Genomic DNA, 18,465 nt, shown 5'->3' on the forward strand with positions numbered 1-18,465 from the left:
CCGCTCCAATTTATTTTTCGTAGGGATACAATTTGATTCGAAAAATTAAAAGCAAACAACCAATGAAAAAAACATGTCTTCAAACAATCCATTATTATTTTCGTATTCAACAAGCAAAAAAATTCAACGAATCCACCAAAACTAATTATTCATATGTTGTTCATAATACATACAATTTACAATGAAAATAGATACAATTTACAATTATGTATAAAATTTATATCAAAACTATAATCAATTAGAAACAGATTAAGGATGAAGCAATTAACTAATACATGGTCCAATTTGTATTCCACCAATTTTATAGAACTTCCAGCAGAAAAATCCATCTCCAAAGCTGTTTGTCAACAAATTTTTTTTTGTCTTATTTCGTTCAAATCTATCTTACCAAACTAAAAAAAAAAAAAGATTTTAATCAAAATAAATTGATCAGAGATTGAATATTTTCAATTGAATCTTGAATATCGATAATGAGAAAATTGATCAACAATGGGGTCGCCGATGAAGTATTCAGTTTAGATTTTTGTAACTGATGAGACTTTTAGGGAATTGTTCCTTATTAAAATTATCTTTTCCCCTAAATTTCTCCTTTCTGCTATTTAACAATTGTATTCTTTCAATTAAAACAAATAATAAAAACTTAAATAAGATACATAATAAACTATTCTTTGACATTTTTACTAAATATTGAAAGTGTTGACAATGAATCCTATTAAATGTTAAAATATTGATATTTTGAAAAATTTCCCATTTAAATAATCAATTATGATGTTGTTTGTGCAAGAGTAACTAGAGAACTTCAAATTGCAATAAAAAAGTTGTCAACTAAGAAAGACCGGAAGTCCATGCGAGTCGGGATGAATTAACCAAAAAAAATACCCTCCTCAATTTTCTTAGAAATTCCCAAAAATTACTTGATCATTTATCGAATCTATCTAATTAGACGAAGAATGAACCAATTGTGGTTTTTTTTTTTTCTATCTATGAATTGGAAATTAAAAATGTCCAGGGACGAAAGTGAGGGAATATCTACAATAACTAGATTTAATCACATTAATTTGAAGGAATTTGTAGTTTTATTAATCAAGAATTGACGAAAGAACTTTATAATAACAATTACTTCACATCATGTATAGTCTTACAGGTAAATTATGAAAGAGAATAATATGTACGCAACTTTTACTCCTCCTTTGTGAAGGCAAAAAGGTTGTATGAAAAAACTTCACAAATGTCCAAAAATTGAAGATACAAACCAATAAATTATATTTTATACAAAAATCAAACTACAAATTAGTGAGTACCTAATTTGTAGTACAAATAAATAAGGTAGGTACAAAAAATTGAAAACAACCACCAATTTGTAGTGTGGTGGTTATATAATGTGTGTATATATATATATATATATATATATATATATATATATATAGGGGCATTGACCCACAAGCAAAAATCATTATTTTAAAGGACTTTAAGACCAATGACAGCTCAATAGGACATTTCCACTTCTCTACACTATCCTACCTCTCATGCATCATTAATTTTGTTAGTCATGAACCACATAATATTTTTCATTGCTAATTCACACCATTTTAAATGGGCTCCTCCAAATCAAATACTATATTTTTATTTGATATTGTGTCAATATTAGTTGAAATTCTATGTCAAATGGGGGAGAAGTTATTTAGAAACTAAAGTCATGCAAAATGTAAGCTAAAAGATATTATGATATGAAAATATATACTTGTGCTCCGAGGAACTTTTTTTTGTTTTGTTATGAGGGGCATAAGTGAAAGAAACACAAAATAAGGGAATAATTATTTATGAATTTGGATCACGATTTTCTGGGTCATAACTTGGAGAAAATTATGATACAAAATTATATACTAATGAGTCCTGATTTTGGATCAAGGGTTGAGCTCCAAATTAGGGTTAGGTCCTAGATCAAAGTCATGTCCCTAATGGAGGTTGGGATCGGGTCATCGAGTCGAGGGTCGGAGTTTAGGTCTCTAGTAAGGCGCTAAGGGCTAGGGTCAGATCCTACGTTTGGGTCGGGGTCAACGTCGAGTTCCATGTTTAGGTTGGGATTAGGATCGTCTAGGATCAAAGTTTGGATCTCAAGTCATGTCGGGCCAAGTGCTAAGTCCCATGTTCGAGTCAGGCTAGGGGTCAAGTCCCCAATCGAGGTTGGGGTTGAAGTTACGTCCCAAATCGAGGTTTGGGTCAAGATAGTCTTGGGTTGATTAAGGGTCAAGGTTCAAATCCTGAGTCGAGGTCAATCGAGTCTTCGATCAAGGTCAGAGTTAGAGGTTGGATCTCGAGCTGAGGGTTAGGATCGAATCTCGAGTCAAGGTCAAGGTCAGAATTGAGATAATTATTGAAGTGTGTCTTGGATAGAATTTGGACAAAAAATATTATAATCACACAATTGAGATAATGAGGGGAAGCCCCATTATCATACAATTTGTGAGCCAAGTATTGAATATAGGTGAGAAAGTAGAGTTGATACCTAAAAAATCCCTAAATTATTGAATATTTCTTGTGATAATCTTAAGAGTTGATACCTAACAAATCCCTAAATTAATTATATCCATATTTTGTCAGTTTAATATTAAATTAATAGGGTGGTGTTGTTTTCTCCTTGAACTATAATAATTCCTATCAAAATTATACACGGATTAAAGGGATCTTCACACGATTCATTATTTACTCTTCCTAACAGATATACATAAAATATACACTGATTAAAACAATTGTAATTTAAATTAATTCTACGAACCAACTACTATTAACCATAGGGTAAAAAACTTAACTATACAAGTTAAGTACCTTAATTACCACTATATAGCAATATATTTTTTTTCGCCTATATAACAATATTTTTTTTTCAAAGTTGTGTTTTACTATTAAAAAAAGGTAAAAAAGTAAAAAAAAAAAAACGGTTGATTAATGGCCCACGATTTCCCAATATTTCTCAAATCTTTTACCTTCCATGATTTGCTCAAATTGGTTATAAATATTCTCTCCTATCACCAAAAGGTCTCTTAACAAAAATAGAACTCTCTTTCTGTTCATTTCTGGTCCATTTCAATCATGGATACCAATAATTATTCAATCCTAATTCACCATAAAGGATGTTGGGACGCATCGGGTATTAGTGATAATTCAATATTTGATTGGTATTACTTTTTTAATTAGTTTTTGTAATTGAAAAGTTGATGGTTACGTTGTGAGTACTATGATTGATATTTGATTTTGTATTACAATGAACAAAATAACGTTGCAAATATATTGTAAACTTGATGGTTCATTGTGAGTACTATGAGTCGTTTATTCATTTAATTAATGGTGTAATATATATATGTTGTTTATGTTATAAACCAGTTTCATGTTCATATTTTTTTTATTAATTCTTTGATTTTTTTAGGGTTATGATAATCGGAATACAAATATATTTAGTGATAATATATGTTTTGATAATTGTTTTGGTGAAAGTGAACATTTTTTAATTATCAAATGTTGGACTGCATGTTAGTTGTACTACTGATTTTCTTTGTGTCATTCGATATTGGTGTTCTTGGTACTAATGATGGTAAACATGTTGATTACCTGTTGGTACATAACTATGATGTATATGGTGTAANTTATCTATGTAATTTAAAAACTCTTTATGTAATTCTATATAAATATATTGATTTTAAGTTAATTAAAGTCTTAACGTGTATATTTTTGTAATTTTTCCTTAACGATATAATACTTGAACTTAAAACTATTTCTTCTCTTTCTCCCCTCAACCGTTCGAAATAAACGGAGGTTAAATATGCACCATTTGTTAATAGTAAAATCATTCAATGAATATTCATCTTCTCTCTTTCATCCCTAATTCAAAGGAAGATAGAGAAACACTCCTTAATTAACTGATCTTATGTACAAGTTAAGAGATTAGGGAAATTATGGGAACATATAGATCAGAGGAAGATTATGATTACTTGTTCAAGGTGGTGTTAATAGGGGATTCTGGTGTGGGTAAATCGAATTTGCTATCGCGATTTACCAAAAACGAATTCAGCCAACAATCTAAGTCGACTATTGGCGTTGAATTCGCCACCAGAACCATTCATGTTGATGACAAGATTGTCAAAGCCCAGATTTGGGACACTGCTGGCCAAGAAAGGTACTCAATCCCAATTTTCTTTTGGTTTAGTAACATGCATTGCATAACTGTATATGTATGCACTAGTTATTAATGTAACATTGCTCTCTCACCAAGAATATAATCAGAGGTCTCAAATTCGAATCCTAAAAATGAAGAGCCCACAAGATAATTGAACCGGAAAAAGATTAGTTTTCATCATTTTGTACGATTTTTATCCTTAACTTTTTTCCAACCATGATATCCAGACCAACTTGTCTACTTACCTCAATTAGTTCCACATGGTACCTTCTACCTAACGAATAACAATATCTACCAAGGCTTAGACAAGTCGAAGAAATCACCTAGTATTTCTGTCATCACAGAGTGTTTTGAATCTAAGAGCACATGGTTCTCTTCATTGATCATATTGATCAATCATACAATCAGATAGATATCATCTAATTGTTCCAAAGTCTATTAGATCATGTGAAGCAACAACAACAAAAAGAAAAAGAGAAAATTTTCGACAAGTCTTCGTATGCATCTTGGTTTACTTATGACTTGAATGCAATGTTCTTTCACCTGTAATGCCTGGAGGAATTGTTTCTAAATAGCTTTTGGCTATAAAATTAAAAACAGGTACCGGGCTATCACAAGTGCTTATTATAGAGGAGCAGTTGGTGCCTTACTTGTTTACGATATTACTCGCCATGTAACATTTGAGAACGTTGCGAGATGGCTCAAGGAGCTCAGAGATCATACAGACCAGAACATTGTCGTCATGCTGGTCGGGAACAAGGCAGATCTCCGCCACCTGCGTGCTGTTCCCACTGACGACTCAAAGGGATTTGCAGAAAGAGAGAATACCTTCTTCATGGAAACCTCTGCTCTTGAGGCGCTGAATGTTGAAAACGCTTTCACAGAAGTGTTGACTCAGATTTACCGGGTGGTTAGCAAGAAAGCTCTTGATGCAGGAGATGATCCAGCATCTTTGCCTGCAGGACAAACGATCCACATTGGAAATGATGTATCTGCTGTTAAGAAGGGCGGTTGTTGTTCCGGTTGAGCAAGGATCAACCACTCACTACTACATTTCTCAGAATGCAGATATATGAACTGCAGAAAAATGCAGGAATGCTGAGAATTTCAGGTTTCCTGTACAAAAATTGTATAGCACTCCCCACTCTACGACTGTAATTTAGCGGAAAGAAAAATTTGAGGAACCGAGGTGGGGAAATGGGGGATGGAAGTAAAATTTTGCTTAAGAACCATTTGTTGTCTTTTCACAAGTGTACAATGGCATTAAGAACATTTCAGCTGTGAAAATGGTAAGGTAACTTATCCACGCTACACAGAACGTCAACTGACAACAACTCAAAACTACAGTATTATTGATATGCACATCTACTGTACAGGAAATAAGTATCAAAACTCTTAACAAAAACCACTCAGGATACTATTGTTTTTCATGTTGCATTGTTGCACTCATTGCAGGAAACAAACGGTCGAGGAAAAAAAGCACACTTGACTTGCCTAGACTCTCAGCGGGCACCAGCAGATTTTGGTCTTGGTACACATCCTATTACAATTTTGGTGTTTCTTTTTCAAGGAAGCAGATGCACTGAATTTGCCCAGGAATTAGTTGTTAGCAGTGAATGCACTTCCATCCACATAGAGCTTGCAGCAAGTGAATTTTAAGAAGCCCGTAGGGCAGAGGTTGGAGGGGAGGGAGAGACTTCAGCTATTCATGAGTAACTTGTTTCATTGAGTAAAGAGAGTCTGTGCCATCCAAAAGACAAACATACTCAGAAACAAGAACTAATTTACTTTAGATGAACAACCAAACAAAACAAAGAAAAAAGAGATAGTTGCACCATCCCAATGGCAGAAGTTCATTCACTGTATTCTTGTCCCTCCAAATTAGACGAGAACAGTAAAATAACGACAGAAGTCAGAACACACTAACAATCATGATTTTTCGTCATTATTATTCTCTGCTTATTTTTTCACAAAATATCACAATGATTAAACAACATAAACCATTGAGCACATTCAAGACTACACAATTCATGGTAAAAGCTAGCATACAATTCAAGTCTTTCAAAAGTGCTTTTCAAATTGATTAGCCAAACACAAACGGTCTCTCACCAAAAATACTTTTTGTAAAAGCACTTCCGTAAATCAAAATAAGTTGATTTCAGAAGCTTAGCCATGCTATATATCAGGTAGGTAAGATTATGGCAAGAGAAGGCTACCTATACAAGCTTAGTCAACTAAAAACATTATATTTACTCTACATTCTTTTGTTTTTGGGAGCAAGGTCATTTTACTCCACCCTCTTTACATGGGAAAGAGTAACCCAGAGACCTCTTAATTCTCTATCTCATTTTCAGTTCCTTTATCTGAACTACTTGCGAATTGGAGGCAGTTGTGGAGTAGAATCAACTTATGGTTACAGAGACCTATTATCCAATTCGCAACATGGGAACAACACATGGAATGGGTGATAAAGAATGCAAAGGGAAGAACAATGAGAGCTCAAGCTTTTAAAATTGTATACACTGAATGTGTCTATGCCATATGGTTAGAGTGGAACCAGCGAGTCTTTGAGAAGAAGCCAGAGATTATGAAGTCATTGCCAGAGAGATAGCCTATATGTGTAGTGTTAGAGCACAGTTTCTACGCAACTTATTATTCTAGCTAAAGATTTGTTGAACTCTACACATATATGCTATCTCTCTGGCAATGACTTCATAATCTCTGGCTTTCTTCTCAAAGACTAGCTGGTTCCGCTCTAACCATATGGCATAGACACATTTAGTGTGTACAATTTTAAAAGCTTGAGCTCTCATTGTTCTTCCCTTTGCACTCTTTATCACCCACTCCATGTGTTGTTCCCATGTTGCGAATTGGAAAATAAGTCTCTACAACCATAATAGGATACTAAATTGACAAGTTGAACACATTAGACACGGAACTTTAAAGACAAGGAAAAGAAATAACTTCTAAGCTTGTCATCTTTCCTCCTATAAATTCAAGAGATAATGACCCCACATGGAATTGAAACTGAGAATGTATTATGCCAGTTCATGCTAGAGCCCAACATGGTACAAGGAACGAGAGTGGAGAGCTTAGGAAAGAACTAAGGCAATTCAGAGAAACAGTAGCTAGTAGATATTCGCAAACAAAGAATGGTGGTGTTGACTATCTGATGTGGTAATGAGATCACATCTTCTCTTTCGGAAAAGCATAAAACTTGTAATAGACAAGGAAAAAATATAGTCAAGGATGAGGTGGTCCAGACAGGACAAAAACAATTAGCACTTGGGATGATATTTCACTAACAAGATGTCAATCAACACTTAGAGGGTCAATAGAATGTATATGCACAGTCGCTCATCTAATGATCAAAGCTAAAAGGCAGTGGCGATTAAAGTAACACAGCATAACAAGAGGCCGTTATGGAGATAGGATTCTCTGTGTGGGGAGAGTCGAGTCAAATTCCTGTCAAGAGCTTCCATGTATAATATGCTTCTTTCAATTACTAGTTGCTTGCTACAATCCAACTGAAAATAAGAGGCATTAGACAATGCATCCAGAATTAGATTGACACTTCTCCAGACAGGCTTTGTTTATTTACAGCAAAGATCTCCCATTACATATGCATAAAGAGATCATAGGAAGTATATTAACTCTACATGTTTATTTGTTCCTTCCCAAGTTCACATATACAAAGAGCAAAGCAGCTACATTCTGTTTTCAGCAGGATAAAATAGGTGAATAGAAATGCATAAATGGTCAGATTTTTAATATTGCATTCAACAAAGCAAATGAAACTATAAAGTAAGGTCAGGGATTGGATAAGCAACAGAGAGGGTTTCGGCATATGATGTCTCAAACAGACATGATAGACATACATAAGAACTCCTGATCATTCATACAAGCATGTACATAAAAAGATCAAAGATATTGCAAGACTTCAGAGGCATATTTACAAGAAAGAGAACATGTGGGATTTTCAGGATTTCTGTCCTCTCGTTAATGAGATAAAAGGCAAGAATGGCAATCTTCGGCGTAAAAGGAAAAGAATAAAACATGAACAATCAAAAAGGATTTAAACTTATCTACAAAAAAAAAAAAGAAAAAAAAACAAAAGAAAGAAAGGAAGGAGGGTCAGCAGTTTCACTTCTGTCCACATGAGTTGAAAGGTAAATAAATGAAAGAAAGAAAGAGGATTCAAATCTGAACTTCTTCTCCTTGAGGTACCGTCCTTGTCCAGAGAAGATTGATTCTTTAAAATCAACTGGTAAAGTAGCAAGCTCTAAGAGGCTGGAATGTAAACGAAGCACACTTTCTCGATCGTGTTCTAGACTGCGAAATATCCTTAGAGATGATATTGACTTATCTTGGACGAGAGTTACAGAAGGGTGACAAAAAGGGCATTTTGGCAGCCAAAATTCAGACACAAAAGACAATTGTCACTTTTTGGATGGTAAAAATTATTTTAAGCTTCCAATTTTAAAATACTAAGCCACATTTACAACTTCTAATTCGTTCTCAGACAACTAAGAAAACATGGAAACAGTCCTTACTCCTTTGGTGCTCCCAATCAACCTTCAATCCATTCCTTACACTTCGTTTGGATGGTTGTTACGGATTTTTTCATAACGTATCAAATTGTGTTGTTGTGTTGTATTGTATCGTTTGGTATTGTTTTAATGGATACAACATTTGGACAGATTGTATCATTCTCCATCCTTACATGTCATACATAATCTACAAGAAAAATAGGGTAATGACGTGATCACACCAAATTGGTCATTGACTTCTCGTCGTTACCCAACGGATTTAACAATACGACACGATAAAATTTAAGTAACAGTCATAAAAAACATTGTCTTTAAACTCAAACAAACCCCCAAACCTACTAATTGAAAAGGATGAATAGACAAACAAATCATCAAGCATGCCTTCAACCTAAGAAAGAGGGTTGAATTAGCCAAATTCCCTTATAAATGAAATGAAATTTATAAAAAGTGGATATAGAGAGTTCATCTAATCGATCCAAAGTGATTCAGGCATATTGTAAATGTAACCGAGCATAGTACAAAAACTCAATTTTTTTTAAAAAAAAAGAGTTACTCTGGCGCATTAGTCTTCCCATTTAACCTCCGTGTTTATAAAAACTAGGCATAATACATAAACGTGTATTTTAACTTGGATTCAGTAGCTCACATCTATGCCTCTAATTTTGGGTGTGCATAAGTAGGCAAAGATGAACACACACTATACACTCGGATCAATTTGTATTATGCCATATATGGACATATGTTTCTACTTGTTCAACTTCACATGAATTTAAGTGTTTTCCAGCTAAGACTAGGCAAGTTTATGTATTATGCCTAAAAACAAAACAAGATCGAACAAAAACTGCGAGAAATTCAAGTTTCTAAAACGAACCTAAAATGAAATTGTCATCATCATCAATTTCTCTTAACCTCCGGAACAGCAGCAACATCATCAGATGACGAAGACGACGATGAAGAAGCATTTTTAGCATCCGACTCTTCGTGCTTAAAAGAGGGCAAAGGATTAGAGCCTTTGATAATCCAACCAAGGGCGTAAAATGAAAGCCCAGCTAAAATTGCAGTTCCCCAAGCGTGGGAATACCATTTGCTGTACTGCTTGATAGCGAATCTCCATTGCTCTCTCAGTGTCGCGGCGTCTGGGTTCGTACGATCCGGCGGGTTTGGAAAGTGTGGAGCACCGGTAAATCCACCGTTAGATGATCTGCCGGAGATTTTAGGTGGATTTGTTGACGGCGGTGAAGAGAAGTTCTCGGTGGGTTTAGGTTTTTGATGGTCAGCCATGGTAGAAGCTTAAGGAAGAGGTGATAGAATCAAACTAATCCAAATACTATATATTTATTGGTTTTGACATTTGATTCGGTTCTTCGGTAATTAATCATACACAAAAATAAATTAGTTTGCAAGTAAATACTTCGTCTTAATTTATGTAGCATCTTTCAAATTTTGAGATTTAAATAAATCTATTAATAATGAGATAGTTCAATCTAAATTAGTTATTGTTATTTCTCAAAGCAAGTATGCCTTAGACATTTTTTTAGGAGACAAGAATGACCGGATGTAGACCTATTGACACTCCTATGGATTTGTATGTTAAATTTCTTCCCGACAGAGAAAGTCACTTACTATTCATGAAAGATATAGACGGTTGGTTGGAAAGTTGAATTATTTCACAGTGACTAGACCTGACATCATTTTTCCTGTGAGTGTTGTAAGTCAGTTTATGATTTCCCTTGTGATTATGGGTGTGTATCAATCGATTCGGTTCAATTTTAAGTATTATCGATTCAGTTTATCGTTTTTTCTATTTTTAAATATGCTAAAACAATAACCAAACCAATAAGATATTTGTTATCAATTTTTTGTCTTTAACGGTTAGATTTTCAGTTTAACCAATAAGAAAATGATTTCAAACCAAATATATGACTTGTCCAACAATTTTGACACGAAATAAAAAAGAGATAAATCAAATTACTCATTGAGTGGAAAATTTCTGTTTAGTGTAGTAAAAGTATAACAAATACTCACAATTTACAATCCTAGTCATTGTCTAACCCTTGCCGTCGTTGTTTCAAACCCTACCCATAGTCGTTCGTAGTTCTTTAGGTTTTGACGTTGTGAACCTAAAGACTAAAGTAATACTAATACCTAAAGGGTAAATGCAGATAACTGAGTTAAATAGTGTTAATTGTGTAGGGTCCTTATAGTTGTAGTCTAATATAGTTATTATATTAATATTTTTTGTTTGATATTTATGTATAACTAAAAATTTAAAATAGTAAACAATTATATTCTTAATGGGTTATTGGTTAACCCAATACCCAATATTAAAAAAATCAATATGAAACCGATAATCTAATAATGTTTTTATAAAACCAATAAATAAACGTTAACCCAATAACAATAAACGAATAACACTTTTTCAGTTCAATTTATCGGTCGATTCGATTTTTGCACACCCTATTTATGATAGTCATTGGGATCATTGTCAGTGATAACAATATCAACATAAACAATCAAATAAATACATCGATTTGATGCAGAATGCCGATAAAAATACAGAGGTGATCATCTCCATTACGAGTCATGTCAAAATGTTGAATTACTGTGTTGAACTTCTCAAATCAGGCTCGAGAAGAATGTTTCAGACCATATAGTGCTTACGTGAGGGTGCACGTGCACCCATTAACTTCGAAAAAAATTATGTATATATATGTGTATATATAGCTTAAATAGGTGATATATTTTATTAGGCTTTATTTGATACTAAAGTTAATTTTCAACCTTTGGTTCATTTTTAGGTGATGGAACTGGGTTCGAATCCCACTTACTATATTTTTTTTTGTTATTTTTTCGTAAAAAGATTGGATAAAAATAAGGGGCTGATAGTTTCAAACTTGCGACCTCATGGTGCTAAGTAAAGTTAAAAACCAACACTTCACAAAGTAAACTTTATCTACTATGGTTATTTAACTTGAATTTATAAGTTATTACATTAGTTTTATATTTCTATGTTTAATAAAAATATATAGCACATGAATCGATATTGGGCGACATGTTTTAACTAACGTGCAGTAGTTATTGATAGGTACACTTATCGTCTTCAAATCCTAGATTCGCCTCTGGTCACATAATACTTGTAGAATATCATTTAAGATGCAAATTGCCACATAAAATGACATAGTTATTTAACTTTATAAAAATTCAGGGCATAAATGTAAGCTACGGTCAAGTTAAAAAGTATATTTATGTATTAGGATATAATTAACTATAAAAAATATGTATATAATTTATTGGTTCACTTCAACTTTTTTCAATAAAATCAAAATCAAATCAAATATTATCGATTTTTAAAACTATAAAGCCAATAAAATCTATTTGTTTAGTAAGTTTGAATCCATTGAACACCCCCAAGCAAAATGTTATTATACATACTAATATTTGACGTTTAGATATGATTGCTTGCCAAATATTTTTCTCTCTGTTAATGTATATAGAATAAGTGACTATTAGCAGTAAAAGGTTTCCATGACAGAAATCACTTAGTAGTAGAAACAAGAAACCAACATCTAAAAATAGAAATATGAAAGAACTAAAACAACCAACCTTAACATACTTAATGAAAGAAACATAAAAGCATTTTTATGTAGTTAACATATTAATGCTCTCGTGTAACTTATAAAGTTGTTGTCACGTGGCTACTAAAATGCTATAGACTTACAGGTTCGAGCTGTGGAAACAGTCACGGTAGACATTGTAGCTTCTGTACAAGAGCATCAATGTAAGAATCCTCAAGTCCTTTACTCAACAAACTACTAGGAGGCTACAGTCTTACATGTTCGAGTTGTGGAAACAGTCTCTTGCAATCAGAGTAGACATTGTAGCTTCTGCACAAGAGCATCAATGTAAGAATCTTCAAGCCCTTTACCCAACAAGAACTCTCTCCACTTTGCGCGATTCGCTCTTATTTTACGCCCCTCTTCACTCTCATCATTCATTACCATTTTGATTGCCTTACAAACTCCATCTTTAGTGAAAGATCCATTTTCTTCATTTCTCTCAACTTCCACTCCAGCTTTCAAGTCTCCACCAAACAATCTTGAATTTATGAATTGATCACCAAAATTTGGTACTAAAACCAATTGACACTCATTAATCATCGCCTCCGATAACGAGTTCCCGCCACAATGAGTGACAAAACATCCAACAGAAGGATGAGATAACATCAATTGTTGCTCTGCCCATCCTGAATGAACAATGCCTTTCCCTTGTGTTCTCTCTTTGAAACCTTCCGGTAATGCCTCTTTGATTGTCTCAACTTCAATAGGCGGTTTTAAAGCAGCGAAAAATGGATAACCAGTAAGTTCAAGTCCCAAAACCAGTTCTTGAAATTGATCTTTCTTAAGATTACATTCACTACCAAATGCACACAAAATAACCGTCTTTTCTTTGAATTTTTCGAGCCATTTTGACCAATTTTCCTCTGTATTTGAACTCTCTATTGGTTCGGGCAAGACTGGCCCGGCTAACACAACTGGTTTATTGAACTTATGCTCAACAAATTCACAAGAAGGTCCTTCTATTTCTCGAGTAGTTTTGAATGCAATGGCATCCCCGTCTTGAAAAGCCAAAAGCAAACGTTGAGTGAACGAAACAGAGCCAGAGCCAGAACCAGAACCCATCGAATGTAGAGCTACGATTAAACGAGCTTCATGTTTGTGGAGTTTGATTGATGAATCAATAGGAAAACCAGGTGGAGGTTCCATCATTTCAGCTTCTGAAGATGGATTTTCGCCACGCATAAGATAACCAACAGATGATGGAGTAATAGAACAGTAATGCACAGACTTAACTTTGTATTTTCGAGCAATGGATGGAACCCAATAAGCAAAATCATAGAAAATGAAATGGGGTTTGATTTCTTGAATTAAAGACTCAATCTTTGGTAATGTAAGATCCAATGCTTGACAAAGAAGATTCTGATTGAAAATAGGAACATCTGAAGTTGTTTCAGCTCCAAGTGGGAGTCCATCAACATGTGGAACTGTGACGGATTTGAAGTTTATGAGTTCAGGATAACGATTGAATTTTTCTAATTTGGAAAGTGTGTTTGTAGGATGGACAAAGAAAATTTTGTGGCCTCTATGTGCAAGTTTGTTGGATAGATGAAGAAATGAAGTAAGATGCCCCATGGCATACCATGGATACATAATAAAAGTTAATTTCTTGTCCTCCATTTTATCTTCTTTGATCTGCAAATCAACAATTTCGTATCAGAGTTTAAGTTTTATATACTGACAGTGTAAATTATTTACTCAATCAGACCGCTTATAATGTAAATTACAAGTAAATATGTTGATAAGCATTAATCACCTTTTTCTAGAAAATTCATGTGCTAATACACACGAAAAGTTCAGATAATCATGAATATGCATTTCAAGACTCCAAAACACTAAAATAAGAAATGTGACTTAAATTCTTTGTATCAAAAAACAAGACTAGAAGTTAGAAATTAGAACTACTCGTCACTTTTTAACAAAAAATAATTAAATGGGAGTACTTTGTACTAACACATCACTGCCATAGTTGCACAAACAAAAAGTATTAGTACTATCTAGTAAGTGAGCTTCATATGGTTCATTCTAATGAATTTGCACTCCACAAATGCAACAATTAACCGATCTGAGGTGGAGCCAGAATTTTTAGTTTGCAGGTTTTTGAGCACAATTATTTTTGTTTACTAGGTTCTTTATAGGAGATTTTTTTTTAACACAAATACAAATATTGAGCTAAAACTATTGAATTATGCCGAATCTATAAGTATGAACGCATTATCTTAGGCAATACGCTATTAAACTTTAATTTTGGGAAAATGATACCAAAGTAAACCACAAAGAGAATGTAAGATGGGGTCTTCCTATTTTTAACAAGAAAAGAAACAAAATAACAAATTAATAAAAGTTACAATGGGATGAATTGGATCCATCCAATCTTAATCAAAATATGGAAAATATTCTAATAGGGAGTGTATCTATTTAAATGAGTGTTACGCTATGTAAATTTACCATATATAGATATTAGACATCAAGTGAGAAATTTTTTAAAAAAAGGGGGCTAAAGAGTTACCAATTCTTTTCTATCATCAAGTAGAGTTGTTGATTCAAATCATGAAAATGAGGAAACTTCTGAGAGGAAATGTTGCTCCTTTGATGAATTTTACTCAGCATGAATCTAAATTAACCATGTAACGATATATTCAGTTGGTAAAATCTACAATATTTGAAAGTAGAGGGCAAAAAAGAAGTTTTTTTTATGCATGATAAATCAACGTTTTCAGAGAAAAATACCAGAAAGGAAAATGTTAAGGATCACAAGATTCATATGCAACAAATTAGTAGAGAAAATAGGAATAGACACGTGGCTAGCTATGAGCTTATTTCTAAGGGTTTTTTTAATTATATGATTGATAGCTCTTAAGTCGAATAAAATATTTATTTCCCTAGAAATAAAAAATGTAGCTATAATATTAAACATGACATAACATTATAAAACCGAAAAATTTGAAAGTAGAGTAGGTAGGGTGAATCAGTGAGGTATAAAAACAAACTAATAGCCATATATATGTTGAGAGCGTGACATGTGTCCCGATGACTAATCAACAGGATGACATGTGTTACTTGTCTTCACTGCATGTTCATTATGTGTTGCTTCAAAAAACACGTGTCAACATATTTGATTTCATGCTCTTGTATAGAATTATAATAATATAGATATGATAACTCTTCAATATTTTTTTTTGTAATTTGATTAATGGAATGTCGATCAGTGGGTGTAGTGGTATTATAATATGAGGATTTATAACTGATCGAAATTCAAAGTTCATTAAACTTAGTCATTTTAATCAATATAATTGTAAGTGAATTGAGTTTATGCATGTAAATTGACTACGATCAAAGTTTTCAACTAAATAAAGGAACTTTGACAAGAAACCTATTAAAAAGTTGGTGTTGGAATAGTTGAAAATAAAAATTTATTCAATTCTTAAAAAAAATAGCTTTTTTACATTGACAAGATTGTCAAGTCTGTCAAAAGTTAATACATCTTAATATTTTGTCAATAAATGGTTTGTTAAGAAATAGTGAAATATGATACAAATAACAAATAAAAAAACGTTATCTCCCTCAATACATTTGACTCGAATAAAATAATCATCTGAACATTTAATTTAATTTAATTTGACACTCTATCTTACGTGAATTTAGAGCAAAAATATCCTCTCTTTTTTTTTTCTAACATGCTAGTAGGACCGACCAATTAAAGGGACACATGGAGGCTATATATACATCTTTTAGATATATTCGATTATTTAAGTGTTTTTAATTAAAGATAACTTAAAAGTTATATTACTATATATTAGAAGAGTCTAGGATTTACTGCCATTGTTCCAATAAAATCACTACAAATGTCCAATACTTACTATATAAAATATATAAGTGGGCCCCACCACCTTCCAATTAAATACTACATATTATATATTATTAATTACTATACTATAAATCACTACTAATATCCAATATATTTATCAAACTATATAAATCGGCCCCATCACCTTCCACTTAAATACTACATATTATATATTAATTACTATACTATAAATGACTTAAATACTCCATATTATCTATTACAATAATTAACAATTATTTGACACCAATGCCATATAAATTAGGATAAAAAACCTAACATATAATATTTAAATATATTTTAAAATAATAAGTAATACTATACATTACAATAATTAACAGCTTAATTATTTAAAACTTATATAAAAAATTTAATTGACTCTCTAAATTCTATTGGTACCACATAAAATGGATTATATAATAAACATATATTGTTTGAAATTGACGAAAAAGAAACAATAAATTACAATAATTAATAAAAAAAAATAGTCGACGAAATTGACGAAAAATAAATTATAAATTACAATAATTAACAAAATAAATCTCTCGACTCCAACAAATCTATCAATTAATGCCACATAAATTGGGACATGGCAAATAACATATATTATTAAAAAATTAGGTTCAAAATGTACTATAAAATACAATAATTAACAACTTAATATATTAAAGAGACATATAAAAAAGGGTTAATATTTTAAATTCTGCATCTGCCACATAAATTAGAACAAATACAATAATAAATATTATTTTCAAAATTATGTTAAAAAAAAGTACTACAAATCACAATAGCTAACAATTTAAAATATTTTTAAAATCATATAAAAATTTCAATAACTTCTCAAATTTCATAATATGACATAAATTAAAAAAAAAAGTGTTATAAATCATAATAAATAGTACAATATTTCAACTACTTTAAAAGTATTATAAATTGTAATAAATAATACAACAATTTAAATTACTTAAAATTTAACGACTTAAAATATTTTTTAAAATGTATTGAAATTTTGGTTAATTGTCAAAACTTTACATGTGCCACATAAATTGGGACATGGACAGTCACACATATATTTTTAAAAAAATTACATTAAAAGTATTCTATCAATTAACAACATATATTGTTTGAAATTGACGGGAAAAAAAACTATAAATTACAATAATTAACAAAATAAATCTCTCGACTCCAACAAATCTATCAATTAATGCCACATAAATTGGGACATGGCAAATAACACATATTATTAAAAAATTAGGTTAAAAATGTACTATAAAGTACAATAATTAACAACTTAATATATTAAAGAGACATATAAAAAATGGTTAATATTTGAAATTCTGCGTGTGCCACATAATTAGAACAAACAAAGTAATAAATATTATTTTTAAAATTATGTTAAAAAAAAGTACTACAAATCACAATAGCTAAAAATTTAAAATATTTTTAAAATCATATAAAAATTTCAATAATTTATCAAATTTCATAATATGACATAAATTAAAATTAAAAAATAATATATATTGGGCCCCGTGCTGACACGGGGTCCTATATCTAGTATTAAAAGATGAGTGACCTAATTTTTATTTGCTATAATAAATTTGAGTTGTTGCAATAACTATGGAATCATTACAACAACTATCAATTATCATCAAAAGATGTTGTAATAACTCAACAAATCTTTTAGTTATTGCGATAACTATTATAGTTGTAATAAATTTTGAAGTCTATAATTATTGTAATAACTTTTAAAATTTATTGGAGAAAAAAAAGTAAGAGGAGGAGGAGGAGACGAATTTGTGATCGTTATCACACTTTAAAATCTTTAAGCATTTTGAATTTGTATCACTTTGATCAAGTTCCTTGTATTCATAAAACATCAACCAAGAAGGCAATATTAATAAAAAAAATCCACTAGGTATATTTGTAATTTAACTTTTAATCAATTGCACCATTTAATTTGTATATATGTCAATAAATAATATTACATTAATTTTATAATATATATTAAATATTTAAAGAATTTTATAAAGATATCAAAAGGTCATGTATCCATTTTTTAACATGTCAATTTGGCCCTGGTTATAGCTGACATCCCATTTTGGAGAGGTTATAATTTTCTATTATTTATTATTTCCAAGGAGAAATTTTAAAACACTAGAGGAATAATTAATAGTTCACGTTCACCAGTGGCGGAGCTACAGCCATCCAAGGGTGGTCAGCTGACCACCCTTCGCCGGAAAATTACATCGTATAGAGAGGTTAAATTCTGGATTTAAGGGATAAATA

General features: G+C 31.7%; 3 protein-coding genes across 3 annotated transcripts; 1 reads left to right on the forward strand and 2 right to left on the reverse strand.

Moving 5' to 3' along the window:
- Positions 1 to 3,872: 3,872 nt before the first annotated feature.
- On the forward strand, positions 3,873 to 5,957 carry LOC125865385 (ras-related protein RABA1f-like). Its single transcript, XM_049545578.1, has 2 exons — positions 3,873 to 4,171; positions 4,772 to 5,957. Exons 1-2 carry the CDS (start codon positions 3,951 to 3,953, stop codon positions 5,196 to 5,198), a joined length of 648 nt encoding a protein of 215 aa, XP_049401535.1. The 5' UTR covers positions 3,873 to 3,950; the 3' UTR covers positions 5,199 to 5,957.
- On the reverse strand, positions 5,492 to 10,027 carry LOC125865391 (uncharacterized). Its single transcript, XM_049545583.1, has 2 exons — positions 9,593 to 10,027; positions 5,492 to 5,911 (listed from the first exon to the last, which is right to left on the reverse strand). The coding sequence occupies exon 1, from the start codon at positions 10,000 to 10,002 to the stop codon at positions 9,616 to 9,618; it is 387 nt and encodes a 128-aa protein (XP_049401540.1). The 5' UTR covers positions 10,003 to 10,027; the 3' UTR covers positions 5,492 to 5,911; positions 9,593 to 9,615.
- Positions 10,028 to 12,333: 2,306 nt separating this feature from the next.
- On the reverse strand, positions 12,334 to 13,983 carry LOC125865379 (cyanidin 3-O-galactoside 2''-O-xylosyltransferase FGGT1-like). Its single transcript, XM_049545572.1, has one exon. The coding sequence runs from the start codon at positions 13,953 to 13,955 to the stop codon at positions 12,585 to 12,587; it is 1,371 nt and encodes a 456-aa protein (XP_049401529.1). The 5' UTR covers positions 13,956 to 13,983; the 3' UTR covers positions 12,334 to 12,584.
- Positions 13,984 to 18,465: the final 4,482 nt, after the last annotated feature.

The sequence above is a fragment of the Solanum stenotomum genome, chromosome 5 (assembly GCF_019186545.1).
Source record: "Solanum stenotomum isolate F172 chromosome 5, ASM1918654v1, whole genome shotgun sequence".
NCBI lineage: Eukaryota > Viridiplantae > Streptophyta > Magnoliopsida > Solanales > Solanaceae > Solanum > Solanum stenotomum.

Coding starts and splice junctions, on each gene's coding strand:
- LOC125865391 (XM_049545583.1), bottom strand. CDS start 10,002: ATGGCTGACCATCAAAAACCTAAACCCACCGAGAACTTCTCTTCACCG.
- LOC125865385 (XM_049545578.1), top strand. CDS start 3,951: ATGGGAACATATAGATCAGAGGAAGATTATGATTACTTGTTCAAGGTG. Junction 4,172..4,771: donor GACACTGCTGGCCAAGAAAG/GTACTCAATCCC, acceptor AATTAAAAACAG/GTACCGGGCTATCACAAGTG.
- LOC125865379 (XM_049545572.1), bottom strand. CDS start 13,955: ATGGAGGACAAGAAATTAACTTTTATTATGTATCCATGGTATGCCATG.